The sequence below is a fragment of the Pristiophorus japonicus genome, chromosome 12 (genome assembly GCF_044704955.1).
Source record: "Pristiophorus japonicus isolate sPriJap1 chromosome 12, sPriJap1.hap1, whole genome shotgun sequence".
NCBI classification, from domain to species: Eukaryota; Metazoa; Chordata; class Chondrichthyes; family Pristiophoridae; genus Pristiophorus; species Pristiophorus japonicus.
The window spans coordinates 61,487,171-61,507,217 of NC_091988.1; the positions used below are offsets into that span (position 1 = coordinate 61,487,171).

Sequence of the window (20,047 nt, forward strand, 5' to 3'; positions counted from 1 at the left end):
CTGACAATTTGCAGCAAAATCATTCCAGTGCTTGTGCCAATATTTGTGGATCTATAGTTGAAGGAACACAATAAAGTCATTTGTTCTTCGGTGAAGGGCTTAGATTGATTGATTGTGTATGACACCACTAAGGTTGAAAAGGGTAAAAGCGAAGGTAAATAGAGAAGCCAAGTTTGGAGTTTAGCTATTACTGAGTAAAAGGTGAAAAAGTGACTTAAAATTTTAATTAAAAAAATTCTCATTCTTGTTTTCAAATCGCTTCATGGCCTCCCCCCTCCCACCCCACAATCTCTAATCTCCTCCATCCCCACAACCCCCCGAGTATCTCTGATTTTAATCGCTCCACCATCGGTGGCCTTGCCTTCAGCTGCCGAGGCCCTAAGCTCTGGAATTCCCTCCCTCAACCTCTCTGCCTCTCTTTCCTCCTTTTTAAGACGCTCCTTACAACCTTCCACTTTGACGAAGTCTGTCCTAATTTTTCCTTATGTGGCTCATGTCCATTTTTTTGTTTTATAACGCTCCTGTGAAGCGCCTTGGGATGTTTTACGATGTTAAAGGTGCTATATAAATACAAGTTGTTATAAAATATCTGTTCCTTTATTCCCATTATTGAATTTCTGCGTCCTTCGCTTCCCTCGTGAATCACCTTGAGACTTTTTTTAACGTTAAAGATGCGATTATAAATTCAAATTGCAGTTGTTAAAAGGAATGAAGAATTAATAAATCAGTGGATATGAGGTAAGAAACCAACTAAATTTCAAAAATGTGAAATTTGAGTTGAGAAATATTCTCCAGGCCTGCAGGAGAATTAGCTCCATTTACAGACATAAATGATAAGTTGGAGGCAATCACTTGAATGAAAAGCCTGTTGTTATTAACTCTTATTAATTCACATTGAAGCATTAGAATTTCTTTGTTCGCTCCCTGATCTTCTCTTCTCATCCCATCCCCCTTCGCTCGTGATTGGCAAAGTACCTGACCTTTGTTTGATAGCTCTACAGGTTTTAGATCAGAAAACTTGTCATGCGGAAATTTGAGTGTGTGAACCTTTGCACCACCATTGGAGAGTGCAGAACTAGGGAGCATAGTCTTGGGATAAGGGGCAGCCTTTTAAGAATGAGATGAGGAGGAATTTCTTCACTCAGAGGGTTGTGAATCTTTGGAATTCTCTACCCCAGAGGGCTGTGGATGCTCAATTGTTGAGTATATTCAAGCCTTCGATAGAATGATTTTTGGACTCCAGATGAATTAAGGAATATGGGGATAGGGCAGGAAAGTGGAGTTGAGGTTGACGATCAGACATGATCTTAATGAATGGTGGAGTAGGCTCGAGGGGCCTTATGGCCTACTCCTCCATTCCTATTCCTATTTCTTGTGTTATGTACTTCCTCCCTACATATGCGGAGCTCCAACATCATCGTGACACTCCAGGAGTCAGCTGTTTAGGTTTACTGTTGATAATGGCCTGAAGCACTTGTACTCCTGGCTGGCCTCCCACGTTCTATCCTACGTAAACCTGAGAGCATCCAAAACTTGGCTGCCCATGTCCTAACTCGCACCAAGTCCCGCTCACCCATCACCCCTGTGCTCGTTGACCTGCATTGGCTCCCGGTTAAGCAACGCCTCAATTTAAAAACTCGCAACCTTGTTTTCAAATCACCCATGGCCTTGCCCCTCCCTATCTCTGTAATCTCTTCCAGCGCCCCTCCCTGCTCCCCGCCCGCCCAGATATCTGCGCTTCTCAAATTCTGGTCTCTTGAGCATCCCTGATTTTAATCGCTCAACCATTGGCGGACGTGCTTCAGCTACCAAGGCCCTTAAGCTCTGGAATTCCCTCCCTAAACCTCTCCGCCTCTCTATCTCTCTCTTTCCTCCTTTAAGATGCACCTTAAAACCTATCTCTGTGACCTGGTCACCTGTCCTAATACCTCCTTCTGTGGCTTGGTGTCAAATCTTTAGTTTTATAACGTTCCTGTGATGCCCCTTGGGACTTTTTACTGCGTTAAAGACGCTATAGAAATACAAGTTGTTTGTGTTGCTGCTGTGCTTTATAATGCAAGAGCTTTGGATTTATGTAGCATGTTAGCACATCCTCAGGACATCCCAAAGTGCTTCACATTCAATGAATTACTTGGAAGTGCAGTCACTGTTGTTACATGGGTAAATGAGGCAGGCAATTTGTGAATCGCTGGGTCTCACAAACAGTAAATGAGATGAATGACAGTTGTTCTGTCTTTGGCGGTGTTGGTTGAGGGTTCATGGGATCTTTTTTGTTGACCTGAGCAAGCAAATGGGACATTGATTTAATGCATCATCTGAAAGACAGCACTTCCAACAACGTAGCACTCCCTCAGTACTGACGTGTGGGTTATATTATGTGCTCAAGTCCTGGAGTGGGACTCCAACCCATGATCTTCTGGCTCAGATGGGAGTGTTACTAACTGAACCAAGCGAACACTTTATAATATTTAGGACCATACCTTTAATTTTAGGTTTATCATTTTAGAAAATGGTTTGCTACACTATTATAATTTGGAACGAGGGTTTGTGTCTGTGATTGTTGCCATGGGGCAAGCTGTTGATGTAGGAGAGATCGCTCAGAGCAGGAGGTAGCTAAACAGCTCCGGCAAAGGCTTGGGATGGGGGTGGGGGGGAAGTGGGATGGGAAAGTTGCCTGCCTGTCTCCTTCCTCCCTAAAGCCCAGATCCAGGAATGGTGCATAGAATGGCAACAGTTATCAAGTATTTACAGCGCGCACACAGGCCATTCGACCCAACAGATCCGTGCTGATGTTTATGCTCCACACGAGCCTCCTCTCACCCTTCTTCATCTCACCCCATCAACATATCCTTCTGTTCCTTTCTCCCTCATATGTTTTTCTCGCTTCCCCTTATTTTGGTATCTTAGTCTTTATTGCAAAGGGGATGGAGTATAAAAGCAGGGAAGTCTTGCTACAGCTATGTAAGGTATTGGTGAGGCCACACCTGGAATACTGCGTGCAGTTGTGGTTTCCATATTTACGAAATGATATACTTGCTTTGGAGCAGTTCAGAGAAGGTTCACCAGGTTGATTCCGGGGATGAGGGGATTGACTTATGAGGAAAGGTTGAGTAGGTTCGGCCTCTACTCATTGGAATTCAGAAGAATGAGAGGTAATCTTATCGAAACGTATAAGATTATGAGGGGGCTTATCAAGGTGGATGCAGAGAGGATATTTCCAATGATGATGGAGACCAGAACTAGAAGGCATGATCTTAGAATAAGGGGCTGCCCATTTAAAACAGAGATGAAGAGAAATTTCTTCTCTGAGGGTTGTAAATCTGTGGAATTTGCTGCCTCATAGATCTGTGGAAGCTGGGACATTGAATAAATTTAAGACAGAAATAGTTTCTTAAACAATAAGGGATTATGGGGAGCGGGCGGTGAAGTGGAGCTGAGTCTATGATCAGATCAGCCATGATCATATTGAATGGCGGAGCAGGCTCGAGGGGCCGTATGGTCTACTCCTATTTCTTATGTTTTTATATTAAATACATCAATGCTTTTTGCCTCAACTACTTCTTGTAATTGAGGGATAAATATTGGCTCGGACACCGGGGATAACTCCCTTGCTCTTCTTCGAAACAGTGCCATGGAATATTTTACCCACTTGAGAGGGCAGACAGGGCCTCAGTTTAACGTCGCATATAAAAGAGAGCACTTTTGACAGTGCAGCACTCCCTCAGTACTGTACTGGAGTGTCAGCCTCGGTCTTTGTGCTTAAGTTCCTGTAATGGCATTTTTATGTCCACCTGAGAGAGCAGACGGGGCCTCGGTTTAACATCTCATCCGAAAGTGGGACCTCCAACATTGCAGGGCTCCCTCAGCATTGCACTGGAGTGTCAGCCTGGATTTTTGTACTGAAGTTCCTTGAGAGAGACTTGAACCCACAACCTGACTCGGAGGCGAGTTTCCTCCCCTCTGAGCCACAGCTAACACTGTTAGATCTCATGTACGCCTTGCTGACATAACAAATAATTCCCAGCAGTTTGCTGGGCCACATTCTAATAATGCTTTTGGCAAAAAAAAAGTTGTGGAAAGTCCAGTTTTAAAAACAAACTAGTCAGTGAGTAGCGTACAGAATAACATTACCTAAATTCGATGGTTAAGGGTCTCATAGTACTGTGTGGTCAGGTGCTGATATTCCACATGGATATTAATGCTGTGACATGCGGTATTAATGCCAGAGTTTTACTGGGGTGATTAGTTATCAGTGTTGCGTGTTCCATGACGTAAAATGATTCTCATAAGACCAGTGCAGAATTTATACCAACCAGCTGATCCTCCTTCCCGTTTTGTGGCTGACCTTTAGTTTATGGTGCAAAATGTCCTGAAACAGCCTAGGATGCACTTGTGACTCAATGCTTTGGTTACCCCAGCTATTATTCTTTGTGTTTTTTTTTAAATTCTGCAGTATTTCGGTTTTATTTTCCCAAAATGTACAATTACGTGCACGACTGAAAGGCGTTCTTTGATGAACCCTGCTGCAACCGCGCAAAGCCGAGCATGAGCGATGCCTGCAGCAACTGGCCTGGGTTGTGAGACTGTGGAATTCATAAAAACATAAGAAATAGGAGCAGGAATAGGCCACATGGCCCCTCGAACCTGCTCCGCCATTCAATAAGATCATGGCTGATCATCGACCTCAACTGCACTTCCCCGCCCAACCTCCATGTCCCTTGATTCCCCTAGACTCCAAGAATCTATCCATCTCCACCTTGAATATATTGAGAGACACAGCATCCACAGCCCTCTGGGGCAGAGAATTCCAAAGATTCACAGCCCTCTGAGTGAAGAAATTCCTCCTCATCTCAGTCTTAAATGGCCTTCCCCTTATCCTGCGACTATGTCCCCTAGTTCCAGACACTCCAGCCAGGGGAAACAACCTCTCAACATCTACCCTGTCAATGTCCCTCAGAATTCACTTCCAGGGTTAGTGGTTGAGGCAGAAACAACGTCAATGTTAGACTTGACTGGCTGGGTGAGGAAAGAGAGGTTGAAGGGACGTGGGAACAGGGTGGATCAATATCACTGCAGCTATTTGCTCATGTGGAGGGTAAACACTAACATGGACCGGTTGAGCTGAAGGGCCTGCTGTGTATTATGCCAAGGTGCTGTGAATGAGTTAGAGAGACAGTTTGTTGAATTTCTGGCACCTACGATTCTGTCTATATTCTTCATTTCAAACAGCACCTGGATTATTGGATAGTCAGGGGTATACTTTCTGGATTCTGTGCGTATTTTTGCTTCAATGAAAAGGAAGAATGACACCCCCACATCATTGAACCTATCATTGTATCGTGGAGCTGGTATGCGGAACTGAGGAAGAATCACTGATGAACGCTCTCAATTCTTCCAGCACTGATTTCTGAATCTTGACTTGCCTTATAGAGACGTCAGGATTGTCATGTATGTAGACAATATATACTAACTGTATAGTCATATAAGGTGTGCCACCAGAGGGCACTGCGGTGGGAGACCTGAGGGTCACCTGCATAAGGGTGCAGGGCCCAGTATAAAAGGCTGCCCACCATGCTTGTGCCTCATTCTGGAGTTACAATAAATGGGACTAAGGTCACAACAGTTCAAGTACAATACTGGACCTCGTGGAGTCATTCGTAAGAGTATTAAAGACATAACAAGGATGACGCTGGATTTTATATAATGAAAGATTTGCATTTATGTAGTGCCTTTCATATCTTCAGGGTTCCCCAAAGCAATTCTCAGCCAATTCATTATTGTTTGTTGGCAAACGTGGCAGCCCGTTTGTGCAGCAAGGACCCATGAATGCCACAAGGTTGGATGGCCAGTTAATCCATTTTGGTGCAGTTGATTGAGGGTTAGATATTGGTTGGCCAGGACACTGGACGAACTGTGTAGTGTTTGCAAATGTATTGTGGAATCTGTTGCATCTGCTTGAACAGGCAGATGGGAGCATTTGTTTAATGACTATTCTGAACAATGTTAACTTTGACAATGCAGCACTCCCTCAGTACTACACTGAGTTTTGGTCCAGATTATGTGCTTGAGTCTAGGAGTGGGACTTGCCGTCAATTCACAAAATAGCAGCTTCAAGAGCGCTACCACTGAGCTACACTGCACTAACATAACAAGACAAGTGATACTGAGTTTAAAGCCAGCATTCGGTTGGTAATTCTAAACTGGTCTGGCTTTGCTGCACCAAGTCCCGTTCACCCATCACCCCTGTGCTCGCTGATCTATATTGGCTCCTGGTCCAGCAACGTCTCATTTTAAAATTCTCAACGTCAAATCCTTCATGGCCTCGCCCCTCCCTATCTCCTCCAGCACTATAACCCGCCAAGAACTATGTGTTCCTCCAACTCTAGCCTCTTGTGCATCCCCCACTCCCTTTGCCCCACCATTGGAGGCCGTGCCTTCTGTTGCCTAGGCCCCATGGCTTTGAAATTCTCTCCACAAACCCCTCCACCTCTCCTTCTTCAAGAGACTCCTTTAAAACCTACTCCTTTGAGAATTCAGTCACCAGTCCTAATATCTCCTTTGACTCAGTGTCAATGTTTGTGTGATTACACTGCTATGAAGCACCTTGGGATGTTTTACTTGTGTTAAAGGAGCTATATAAATGCAAGTTGTTGTTGTAGTTTGTGACGAATTGTCGGACTGCCGGTGGCTGCCATCTCTTGGTGCAATAATCTAGAAGACAAAGAGCTCGCTGAAACAAAGCAAGTGCTGCATACTTTAACTTGAGATCCCCTACTCCAGCATTAAATTTGCAGGCGTTCACTGCATATGAGTCATGTTTCCTTTGAGCTGAGGAAAGTATTTTTGTTCTGCTTTTCTCTTTGGCAGTTCAGCAATTTGAGTTTGGTTGAAGGGTTTTCATTCCACACTTTTACACTGATTCTACTTGGAGATCTTCAAATAAAAGACTTTTGAAGGGACTTCCTGACCAACGGGCAGTCTGTCAGGATCGTAGGGCGAGAATTCCAAAGGTGGTACCTAGTTAGCTGAAGGCATGGCCACCAATCCTGAGGCAGGCGAGGGTATACATATCAGGAAAGGATGAACAGGCTGAGTCTCTTTTCTCTTGAAAAAAGAAGGCTGAGGGGTGACCTGATAGAGGTCTTTAAAATGAAAGGTTTTGATAGAGTGGATACAGAGAGAATATTTCCACTTGTGGGGAAGAGCATAACTAGAGGCCATCAATATAAGATAGTCACCAAGAAATCCAATAGGAAATTCAGAAGAAACTTCTTTACCCAGAGAGTGGTGAGAATGTGGAACTCGCTACCACAGGGAATGGTTGAAGCGCATAGTATAGATGCATTTAAGGGGAGGCTAGACAAGAATATGAGGGAAAAGGGAATAGAGGGTTATGCTGATAGATTTAGCTGAAGAAAACCGAGAGGAGGCTCGAGTGGAGCATAAACGCCGGCATGGACTGGTTGGGCCGAATGGCCTGTTTCTGTGCCGCATATCCTATGTAAAAATTACCACTTCAGAAGCCAGACCATAGTATCAATAAAAGCAGTTTCTTAAGTCAAGTGTTGATGCATCATCATCATTATAGGCAGTCCCTCGGAATCGAGGAAGACTTGCTTCCACTCTTAGGTGGCTGTACAGTCCAATACACCAACCTAGTAAAATGCAGTTCCTGAATATATGCTCATTAATCCAACTACTTTCTCAACAAAAGTTGCCAATATGGGTTTGGTGGCAACTGGGTTCTGAGAGTTTTACCGTATTGGCTCTAAAGATTTTGGCGAAATCTACCAAGAGGAGATGTACAACACAACTTGCATCTATATAGCGCCTTTAACGTAGTAAAACGTCCCAAGGCGCTTCACAAAGGTGTTCTCCGACACAATTTGACATCAAGCCATATAAGGAGTTATTAGGACAGGTGAGGTAGGTTTTAAGGAGTGTGTTAACACTGATGCGAAGCGTCTTGGGACGTTTTACTATGTTAAAGGCGCTATATAAATAATAGTTGTTGCCTTAAAGGATAGAGAGGTGGAAAGTTTTAGGAAGGGAATTCCAGAGCTTGGGGCTTAGGCAGCTGAAGGCACGGCTGCCAATGGTGGAGTGATGAAAATCAGAGAGGCACAAGAGGCCAGAATTGGAGGACTGCAAATATCTCCAGCCTCTGCTGAATGTTTTCTGATTGTAGAAAAACAGCTTGACCAGTGCTTAACTTTTCCATATGACTGTGTGCCCAATTTCACCTGTTGCTGTTGGTGTGGCCTCATTTGGATGACATTGTCCCAAAAATTTAAATTCATTTTGTGTCCATGCAATCCTATTTATTGTGCAGAGCTTTTATCCTTTGTTTCACCTTGGTCCTGTGGTTTTACTCTGCCTCGTATCTATGCCTCCTGAATGCACTAATGAGAGAACATGTCAATGCATTATGTGCTTTCAATGTTAGGACACTGGAGATAATTCCCCTGCTCTTCTTTGAAATAGTGCCGTGGGATCTTTTACGTCCACCCGAGAGAATAGACGGGCCTCGGTTTAACGTCATATCCAAAAGACGGCCCCTCAGCACTGCACAGGAGTGTCAGCCTAGATTTTGTGCTCCAATCTCTGGAGTGGGACTTGAACCCACAACTTACTGACTCTGAGGCGAGGGTGCTGCCCACTGAGCCACGGCTGACACATAGTGGAAGGAAGGTATGGTGTATGTAGCATACAAATCACTGACTCCACACGGTCTGGTGTTGATATAACTGCTGTGACCTTAGTCCTTTATTATGTAACTCCAGAGTGCCTCTCAGGTGTGATGGGCAGCCTTTTATACTCTGTCTTGCAGGTACTTTCAGGTCTCGCACCACAGCGCCCTCTGTGGCGCACCATTGTACTTATACATTTAATGTACCTGGACAATACATAACAGAAGGGATGCTCTTAATTGTTCATTTCTTCTCTAACACCGTGATTCTCTTTTCAGGGTTATAAATGCTGGTAAAAGTGCTTTCAACGAAGATCAGGCAACCTGTAGACCTATCATCCTCAGAAAAACAGTCGACAATGATGAACAATGGGTCCTCATGTGCCCTAAAGAAGACACTGTATGTACCACATGTAACATTGATTTAGTTGAACCGTTTTGTGTACTTAACAGCACTTAGACAAGTCAGACAGACTTGTTAGGTTATCTGAGCGCAGGTGTTAGCCACACTACATAAACTGTTAGCAGCAGGCAAAAAAAGAGGATGTAAAGCTGTAACCAATTCCATGTAAAGCTGTGGGAAATTCAATGTATTACTGACATTACATAAACTGTTGAGGGGAAGCTAAGAAGAAGGAAAGAGCTTGTGGTTTATTTCCAAAAAAAACCTCGGAAATTCCTCCCAGAGTAAACGCAATTGAGCCCAATCCACGTTTCCCATGACTAGTTGCGAGACATGTTTAACTCTTTGGCCAGATATATATCTCCAAGCAAATATAGGACTGTACATCAGTCTGATCCCAGAGGTAATTCCCCACTTTATATATCATTCCTTTCAACAGCCCCTGTTCCATCATCCTATTTAACATAAGATCCTCTACCTCAACTCCACCTGCCTGCACTATCCCCATCTCCCTTGATTCCCTTTATATCCAAAAATCTATCGATCTGCATCTTGAATGTGCTCAATGACTAAGCATCCACAGCCCTCTGGGGTAGAGAATTCCAAAGATTCACAACCCTTTGCGTGAAGAAATGTCTCCTCATCTCTGTCCTAAATAGCCGACCCTTTATTGTGAGACTGTGACCTCTGGTTCTAGACTCCCCAGCCAGGGGAAACATCCTCCCTGCATCTACCCTGTCAAGCTCTGAAAGAATTGTGTATATTTCAATGAGATCACCTCTCATTCTTCTAATAGAGAATATAGGCTGAGTCTACTCACTCTCTCCTCATAGGACAATTCCCCCATCCCAGGAATCAGTCTGGTGAACCTTTGTTGCACTCCCTCTATGGCAAGTATATCCTATTTAATCCGTCATCTCCATTCCAACTGCCTCACTGCTTTCCTGGATAGTTTATTCTACATGTACATCATCTATTTTTGGAGGGAGATGATAGAGAATTGTCACTGTATCTGTGTATGTTAATCTTTCAGGCTAAAAGAAAAAGTTACAAAATCCTTTTCACGCATGTCTACTGAGCTGATTTGCTCTTTAGCAATATTACCTCATGTTATTCAACTCTATTTAGGCTAAATAATTTGGGGGGTGATTAGTGGCAAAACAGGTTGCGCACGGTCCATCAAATGGAATAAACATAGAAACATAGAAAATAGGTGCAGGAGTAGGCCATTCTGCCCTTCGAGCCTGCACCAGCATTCAATAAGATCATGGCTGATCATTTACCTCAGTACCCCTTTCCTGCTTTCTCTCCATATCACTTGATCCCTTTAGCTGTAAGGACCACATCTAACTCCCTCTTGAATATATCCAATGAACTGGCATCAACAACTCTCTGCGGTAGGTAATACAACAGATTAACAACTCTCTGAGTGAAGAAGTTTCTCCTCATCTCAGTCCTAAATGGCTTACCCCTTATCCTTAGATTATGTCCCCTGGTTCTAGACTTCCCCAACATCGGGAACATTCTTCCTACATCTAACCTGTCCAGTCCTGTCAGAATTTTATATGTTTCTATGAGATTCCCTCTCATCCTTCTAAACTCCAGTGAATACAGGCCCAGTCGATCCTGTCTCTCCTCATATGCCAGTCCTGCCATCCCGGGAATCAGTCTGGTGAACCTTCGCTGCACTCCCTCAATAGCAAGAACATCCTTCCTCAGATTAAGAGACCAAAACTGAACACAATATTCCAGGTAAGGCCTCACCAAGGCCCTGTATAACTCCTATACTCAAATCCCCTAGCTATGAAGGCCAACATACCATTTGCCTTCACCGCTTGCTGTACCTGCATGCCAACTTTCAATGACTGATGTACCATGACACCCAGGTCTCGTTGCACCTCCGCTTTTCCTAATCTGCCGCCATTCAGATAATATTTTGCTTTCGTGTTTTTGCCGCCAAAGTGGATAACCTCACATTTATCCACATTATACTGTATCTGCCATGCATTTTCCCACTTACCTAACCTGTCCAAGTCACCCTGCAGCCTCTTAGCGTCCTCCACAGCTCACACCGCCACCCAGTATAGTGTCATCTGCAAACTTGGAGACATTACACTCAATTCCTTCATCTAAATCATTAATGTATATTGTAAATAGCTGGGGTCCCAGCACTGAGCCCTGCAGCACCCCACAAGTTAGCGTCTGCCATTCTGAAAAGGACCCTTTTATCCCGACTCTCTGCTTCCTGTCTGCCAACCAGTTCTCTATCCACATCAGTACATTACCCCCAATACCATGTGCTTTAATTTTGCACACCAATCTCTTGTGTGGGACCTTGTCGAAAGCCTTGTTAATGTCCAAATGCACCACATCCACTGGTTCTCCCTTGTCCACTCTACCAGTTACATCCTCAAGGAATTCCAGAACATTTGTCAAGCATGATTTCCCTTTCATAAATTCATGCTGACTTGGACCGATCCTGTCACTGCTTTCCAAATGCTTGGTATTTCATCTTTAATAATTGATTCCAACATTTTCCCCACTACTGATGTCAGGCTAACCGGTCTATAATTACCCGTTTTCTCTCTCCCTTCTTTCTTAAAAAGTGGTGTTACATGAGCTACCCTCCAGTCCATAGGAACTGATCCAGAGTCGATATTGGAAAATGATCACCAATGCGTCCACTATTTCTAGGGCCACTTCCTTAAGTACTCTGGGATGCAGACTATCAGGCCCCAGGGATTTATCGGCCTTCAATCCCATCAATTTCTCTAACACAATTTCCCGCCTAATAAGGATATCCTTTAGTTTCTCCTTCTCACTAGACCCTTGGTCCCCCAGTATTTCTGGAAGGTTATTTGTTTTTTCCTTCGTGAAGACAGATCCAAAGTATTTGTTCAACTGGTCTGCCATTTCTTTGTTCCCCATTATAAATTCACCTGAATCTGACTGCAAGGGACCTACATTTGTCTTCACTAATCTTTTTCTCTTCACATATCTATGGAAGCTTTTGCAGTCAGTTTTTATGTTCCCAGCAAGCTTCCTCACATACCCTATTTTCCCCCTCCTAATTAAACCCTTTGTCCTTCTCTGCTGAATTATAACATTCTCCCAGTCCTCAGGCTTGCTGCTTTTTCTGGACAATTTATATGCCTCTTCCTTGGATTTAACACTATCCTTAATTTCCCTTGTTAGCCACGGTTGAGCCACCTTCCCCGTTTTATTTTTACTCCAGACAGGGATGTACAATTGCTGAAGTTCATCCATGTGATCTTTAAATGTTTGCCATTGCCTATCCACCGTCAACCCTTTAAGTATCATTCGCCTGTCTATCCTAGCCAATTCATGTCTCATACCATCGAAGTTACCTTTCCTTAAGTTCAGGACCCTAGTCTCTGAATTAACTGTGTCACTCTCCATCTTAATAAAGAATTCTACCATATTATGGTCACTCTTCCCCAAGGGGCCTCGCACAACAAGATTGCTAATTAGTCCCTTCTCATTATACATCAGCCAGTCTAGGATGGCCAGCCCTCTAGTTGGTTCCTCGACATATTGGTCTAGAAAACCATCCCTAATACACTCCAGGAAATCCTCCTCCACCGCATTGCTACCAGTTTGGTTAGCCCAATCTATATGTAGATTAAAGTCGCCCATGATAACTGCTGTACCTTTATTGCACACATTCCTAATTTCTTGTTTGATGCTGTCCCCAACCTCACTACTACTGTTTGGTGGTCTGTTCACAACTCCCTCTAGCCTTTTCTGCCTTATGGTATTCCGTAGCTCCACCCATACCGATTCCACATCATCCAAGCTAATGTCCTTCCTTACTATTGCGTTAATTTTCTCTTTAACCAGCAACGCCACCCCTTTCCTTTCTGTCTATCCTTCCTGAATTTTGAATACCCCGGATGTTGAGTTCCCAGCCTTGGTCACCCTGGAGCCATGACTCCGTGTTGCCAATTATATCATATTCGTTACTTGCTGCATGCGCAGTTAATTCGTCCATCTTATTATGAATACTCCTCGCATTGAGGCAGAGCCTTCAGGCTTGTCTTTTTACTGTAATGTGGCCCTTTTTGCTTTTTGCCTTGGGTTACTCTGCCCTCCAATTTATTTTTCTTCTTTGTATCTTTTGCATCTGCCCCCATTCTACTTCCCTCTGTCTTCCTGCATAGGTTCCCATCCTCCTGCCATATTAGTTTAACCCCTCCCCAACAGCACGAGCAAACACTCCCCCTAGGACATTGGTTCCGGTCCTGCCTAGGTACAGACTGTCCTGTTTGTACTGGTCCCACCTCCCCCAGAACCGGTTCCAATGTCCCAGGAATTTGAATCCCTCCCTTCTGCACCACTCCTCAAGCCACACATTCATCTGAGTTATCCTGCTATTCCTACTCTGACTAGCATGTGGCACTGGTAGCAATCCTAAGATTACTACCTTTTTGAGGTCCTATTTTTAATTTAGCTCCTAGCTCCCTAAATTTGTCTTGTAGGACCTCATTTCATTTTTTTTTAACCTATATCGTTGGTACCTATATGTACCACGACAACTGGCTGTTTACCCTCCCCCTTCAAAATGTCCTGCAGCTGCTCCGAGACATCCTTGACCCTTGCACCAGGGAGGCAACATACCAGCCTGGAGTCTCGATTGCGGCTGCAGAAACGCCTATCTATTCCCCTTACAATAGAATCCCCTACCACTATAGCTCTCCCACTCTTTTTCCTGCCCTCCTGTGCAGCAGAGCCACCCACGATGCCATGAACTTGGCGGCTGCTGCTGCTGCTCTCCCCTGATGAGTCATTCCCCCTCAATAGTACCCAAAGCGGTGTATCTGTTTTGCAGGGGGATTTCCTTCCACTGCTCTTCCTGTTAGTCACCCATCCCCTATCTGGCTGTGTACCCTTTACCTGTGGTGTGGCCAACTCACTAAACGTGCTATTCATGACATGCTCAGCATCGAGGATGCTCCAGAGTAATCCACGCGCAGCTCCAGTGCTGCAATGTGGTCTGTCAGGAGCTGCAGCCGGATACACTTCCTGCATCTGTAGTCGTCAGGGAAGTTGGTTTGAGAAGTGCCTTCATCGAAAGGCCTTAGAGTGGGTGCAGAATAGATTTACAAAAATGGTTCCAGGGATGAGGGATTTCTGTTACGTGGATAGATTGGAGAAGCTGGGATTGTTCTCCTTGGAGCAGAGAAGAAAGAGAGGAGATTTGATTGAGGTGTTCAAAATCATGAGGGGTCTAGACAGAGTAGATAGAGAGAAACTGTTCCCATTGGCGGAAGGGTCAAGAACCAGAGGACACAGATTTAAGATGAAGAACCAAAGGTGACATGAGGAAAAACTATTTTACGCAGCGAGTGGTTAGGATCTGCAAGGCACTGCCAGAAAGGGTGATGGAGACAGATTCAATCGTGGCTTTCAAAAAGGAATTGGATAAGTACCTGAAAGAAAAAAAATTGCAGAGCTAGGGGAAAAGGGCGGGGGAGTGGGTCTAGCTGAAGTGCTCTTGTAGAGAGCCGGCACGGGCTCGATGGGCCGAATGGCCGCCTGTGCTGTAACCATTCTATGATTCTTTGATTCTATGAAAGGTGTTCAGCAAAGACTCTGGGCTAGAAATTAGGCTCTAGCGCCCGATTATTCTGAGTGTCTTACGCACTGTCTTCACTTTGCACAGCTGAAAACGTGTCAGCAGCAGCAGCAAGGATCCCCCACCAGCGATATTCAGAGGTTTCAGCAACCATTCTCGGGTTAGTTGCTGGCTCTCTGTGAGTTTGTAGAAGTGTTGGATGTATTTCAGAGTTGTTTAAAGTTGGTGAGATGACAGGGAGTGGTGCTGCAAGTGGAGAAGCTCTTGGTTCTGACTTGGTGTTCTGGTCAGCCCACTTGCTCCCAGTCACAGGTGCTCTAGTCGCCATCCCCCCTCCTTGGCCTGCAGCATGACAGGAAGATGGAGCAGAGGCAGTGAAGAAGAGGACAAGCTGCTCACAGAGGGAGGAGGGGGAGGAGAAGGGCTCTCCGCAGGTGGTCACACCTATTCTACAGCCTGAGCCAGGAGCTGTGTGTGAGGCGTGGCTTTGAAGGAAGTGCTCACAGAACTCTGCCATTTCTTGCAACCAGATCTGCAGCCTCACTCCAGGGCAAGGACAGCGCTGCCAGTGGCTGTGCAGATGACTGTGACCCTTGGTGTCAGGATCCTGCCAGGCTGGAGCATCTGTAAGATCTCCTAGTTTGCCGTCCACTGCTGCATAAGAGAGGTAACAGATGCTCTTTATGCCAGGAGAGGGGAGTTCATTCTCTGCTCTCTGACCAGAGGGAAGCAGACGGCTTTGCCAGGATAGCGGGATTCCCCATGGTGCAGGGCGCCATTTACTGCACGCACATGGCTTTGCAGGCGCCGCATCTAAATGCTGAGAAGTACCGCAACCGCAAAAGTTACCATAAGAACGTAGAAAATAGGAGCAGGAGTAGGCCATTTGCCCCTCGAGCCTGCTCCGCCATTCAATAAGATCATGGCTGATCTGATCATGGACTCAGCCATGATCATATTGAATAGTGGTGCAGACTCGAAGGGCCAAATGGCCTACTCCTGCACCTATTTTCTATGTTTTCCCTGCCTACTCCTCAAAACCCTTTACTCCCTTATTGCTCAAAAACCTGTCTATCTCCGCCTTAAATATATTCAATGAACCAGCCTCCACAGCTCTCTGGGGCAGAGAATTCCAGAGATTTACAACCCTCTGAGAGAAGAAATTCCTCTTCGTCTCAGTTTTAAATGGGCGGCCCCTTATTCTGAGACCCTGTCCCCTAGTTTTAGTTTCCCCTATGAGTGGAATTATCCTCTCTGCATCCATGTTGTCGAGCCCCCTCATTATCTTATGTTTTGATAAGATCACCTCTCATTCTTCTGAACGCCAATGTGTATAGGCCCAACTTATTCAACCTATCCTCATAAGTTGAATGAGCAGTTGATGCTCAGCACATCATGATGGTGAATGCCCGATATTCTGGCAGCAGTCGTGATGCTTTTAGTCCGCTGTTCCATCAGTCTTTAAGCTGCCACGATGAACCAGAGGGCGACTACTGGGCGACAAGGGCTATCCGCTGACCACCTGGCTCATGACTCTGCTCTGCAACCCAACCACACTTGGGCAGCCGTGCTGCCACACGGAATCTGATAGCGCAGACCACTGGCGTCCCTAAACAATGCTTCCGCTGCCTGAGCTGTACTGGGGGAGCCCTGCGGTAATCACCAGAGCGCAGCTCAAGATTCTTCATAGTCTGCTGCATACTCCGCAACCTCGCCATCATGAGGGCACAGCCCCTGCAACAAGGTATATGACGACAACGGCGTTTGTGGCTACACTGGCCAGGTGCCAGTTCATCTTGTGTTGTTTCAGTCCCGCCGCTAGCCACGGGCTCAGCAATGGCCCTCCCAATAATGACCAGCACTGTCTCCTCCATCGGGATGAGGTTATGCAGGCGCACCTGACCCCTGCTGGTTAGGTCCTATTGCCTGTGGTTGTGAGCCACCTTGTCCTGCAAGAGAAAGGGGATGTGTCGGCGAGTGTGGTGCAATGTGTTTGGGTGATATGCCTGTCATGGTTGAACAGCTGACGGTGTGCAAGCTGTGTGAGTATGTGGCTTGCAGCAGTGGTAAGTGTGAGTGTGGGTGAAGCTCTGAATGTGAGGTATGAGTTGTGTTTGGTAGGTGAGTGATGGGGGTGTGGTGGATTGAGCAGTGTGTGAGGCTAGTGGTGGAGATGGTGGGATTTGACATTTGAACATGAATTCACAGACCTTGACCACTCATGTGAGGTCATTAAATGTCTTCCTGAACTGTGTCCAGTTCCTCAGGGCTACAAAGCTGGCATTGACCACAATGGCTATCTGTTCTCATTGCCTTTTCCGCATTTGTCTGGAAGGCCTCCTGGCCCCCTGCGGGGGGCATTCAACCCCACAGCACTGTGGGGCCGAATGCCACAATCATGTTAATTTTGTGCGGCCTGCTGATTAACGTGTTGCCCGCATTCCTTTGAACAGGTGTGGGTTGATCCCGCATTGCCATCCCTGAGGCCGGTTTTGGGGGCAAACTTAATTTCTATCCATCTATGTTTTGGACAAAAGAGGAGCCTTTCGACATCTTTCATCACGATGAACATAGTGTTATGTATGTAACCCTAGGCAACCTGTATCATACCGCCACCAGAGGGCCTACCTGTTGGAGTCCCAAGGGATCCCAGCATCCCTTGGGAGCACTGCATATAAGCAGGCCTCCCATGCTGTACCAACACTCTGGAGTTTAAATAAAGGAGCTAAGGTCACACTTACTCACTGTCTACAGTACTCAGTTGCATTACTTTATTATGAGCATAACAATTGGCGACGAGATAATGAGCAATCATGCAAAAATGCAAAGAACTGTGGCGAAATTCTCAGAAGGGGACCATTGGGAGGCCTTCCTGGAGCGACTCGACCAATACTTCATGATCAACGAGCTGGAAGGGGACGAGAACACTGCCAAACGAAGGGCGATCCTCCTTGCCATCTGTGGGGCAACAACCCATGGCCTCATGAAGAATCTTCTAGCTCCGGTGAAACTAGCACCCAAATCCTATGAAGAACTGTGTACACTGGTCCGGCACCTAAATCCGAAGGAAAGCGTTTTGATGGCAAGGTATCGATTCTACACGTGTCAACGGTCTGAAGGCCAGGAAGTGGCGAACTACATCGCCGAACTGAGGCGCCTTGCAGGACATTGCGAATTCGATGGATTCCTGGAGCAAATGCTAAGAGACTTTTTTGTGCTTGGCATTGGCCATGAGGTTATCCTTCGCAAACTATTGACTTGTTGAAACACCGAATCTGAGCAAAGCCATAACGATAGCCCAGGCATTTATGTCCACCAGCGATAACACTAAACACATTTCGCAGCATAAAGAGGTTTCGGCAAGTACTGTTGACAAAGTAACGTCGTTATCAGGCAGGAATGCATATGGCAGAATGTACATGCCGGCAGCTGCATGACCTCAGGTGACCCAGAGTCCGCTATCAATCGTTAATGTGAGGCAGTTAACACCTTGTTGGTGCTGCATCAATGTCGCTTCAAACACTATGCGTGCAAAGGCTGTGGAACAATGGTACACCTTCAGCGATTGTGCAGACGAGCTGCAAACCACCACGTTGCACAGGAAGATCGATGCATGGTGGATCAGGCTGAACTAGAGACTCGAACCAAGGAGGCAGAAGTGTACGGGGTACACACCTTCACCACGAAATGTCCACCGATCATATTAAAAGTTGAACTGGACGGAATTCCAGTATCCATGGAATTGGACACTGGTGCGAGTCAGTCTATCAAGAGCAAAAAGGCCTTCGACAGGCTGTGGGGCAACAAGGCACAAAGGCCCAAGCTCAGCCCCATTCATACCAAGCTGAGAACTTACACTAAAGAGCTGATCCCTGTTATTGGCAGCGCAGCAGTAAAAGTCTCCTATGATGGAGCAGTGCACGAACTCCCACTATGGATTGTACCAGGAGATGGCCCCACACTGTTCGGCAGAAGCTGGCTGGGAAAAATCCACTGGGACGACATCCGAACATTCTCGTCTGTCGACGACGCCTCGTGCCCAGGTTTTGAGCAAGTTCCCGTCGTTGTTTGAGCCAGGCATCGGAAGTTTCTCAGTGGCGAAGGTGCAGAACCACTTGGTTCCTGGCATACAACCCATCCACCACACGGCACGGGCGGTGCCATATATGATGCGAGAGAAAGTGGAAATTGAGCTGGACAGGCTGTAGCGAGAAGGCATCATCGCGCCGGTGGAGTTCAACGAGTGGACCAGTCCGATTGTTCCAGTTCTCAAAGACGACGGCACGGTCAGAATTTGTGGGGACTATAAAGTAACGATTAACTGTTTTTCGCTACAAGACCAGTACCCGCTACCCAAGGCAGACGACCTATTTGCGATCCTGGCTGGAAGAAAGACGTTCAGCAAGTTGGACCTGACCTCGGTCTACATGACGCAGGAGCTGGAGGAATCGTCGAAAGGCCTCACCTGTATCAACACGCACAAAGGTCTGTTCATCTACAATAGATGCCTGTTCGGGATTCGATCGACCGCGGCAATTTTCCAAAGGAACATGGAGAGCCTGCTAAAGTCGGTTCCGCGCACCGTGGTTTTCCAGGACGACATACTGGTCACAGGTCGGGACACTATCGAACATTTGCAGAACCTGGAAGAGTTTCTAAGTCGGCTGAATCGCGTGGGACTCTGGTTGAAACGCTCGAAGTTTGTTTTCCTGGTGCCAGAGGTAGAGTTCTTGGGGAAAAGTATCGCGGCAGACGGCATCAGACCCACCGACGCCAAGACGGAGGCCACCAAGAACGTGCCGAGAGCACAGAACGTGATGGAGCAGTGGTCGTTCCTGGGACTCCTCAACTATTTCGGTGACTTCCTACCCGGGCTAAGCAACTTGCTAGAACCTCTACATGTGCTACTATGCAAGGGAGACAACTGGGTATGGGGGAAATCACAAGAGGCTGCTTTTGAGAGCCAGAAATCTGTTATGTTCCAACAAACTGCTTGTTCTGTATGACCCATGTAAACGATTAGTGCTAGCTTGCGATGCGTCTTCATACGGGGTCGGGTGTGTGATGCAACAAGGTAACGAATCGGGAACATTGCAACCAGTCGCCTGTGCGTCCAGGAGTTTGTCCAAGGCCAAAAGGGCTTGCAGCATGGTTGAAAAAGAAGCTCTGGAATGCGTTTACGGGGTGAAGAAAATGCACCAATATCTGTTTGGTCTCAAGTTTGAGCTAGAAACTGACCATAAGCCGCTCATATCGCTATTCTCAGAGAGCAAAGGGATTAACACCAATGCCTCTGCCTGCATCCAAAAATGGGTGCTCACGCTGTCTGCATACAACTATGTAATCCGTCACAGGCCAG

At 46.1% G+C, this 20,047-nt stretch overlaps 1 protein-coding gene across 1 annotated transcript in view; it reads left to right on the forward strand.

Moving 5' to 3' along the window:
• The window catches only part of LOC139277289 (protein phosphatase 1M-like), a 39,296-nt gene that overhangs the window by 1,672 nt on the left and 17,577 nt on the right, over positions 1-20,047 (forward strand). The window contains exon 2 of the mRNA XM_070895561.1: positions 8,969-9,089. Within this exon, the coding sequence (XP_070751662.1) occupies positions 8,969-9,089 (121 nt within the window). The remainder of the gene's footprint in view (positions 1-8,968; positions 9,090-20,047) is intronic.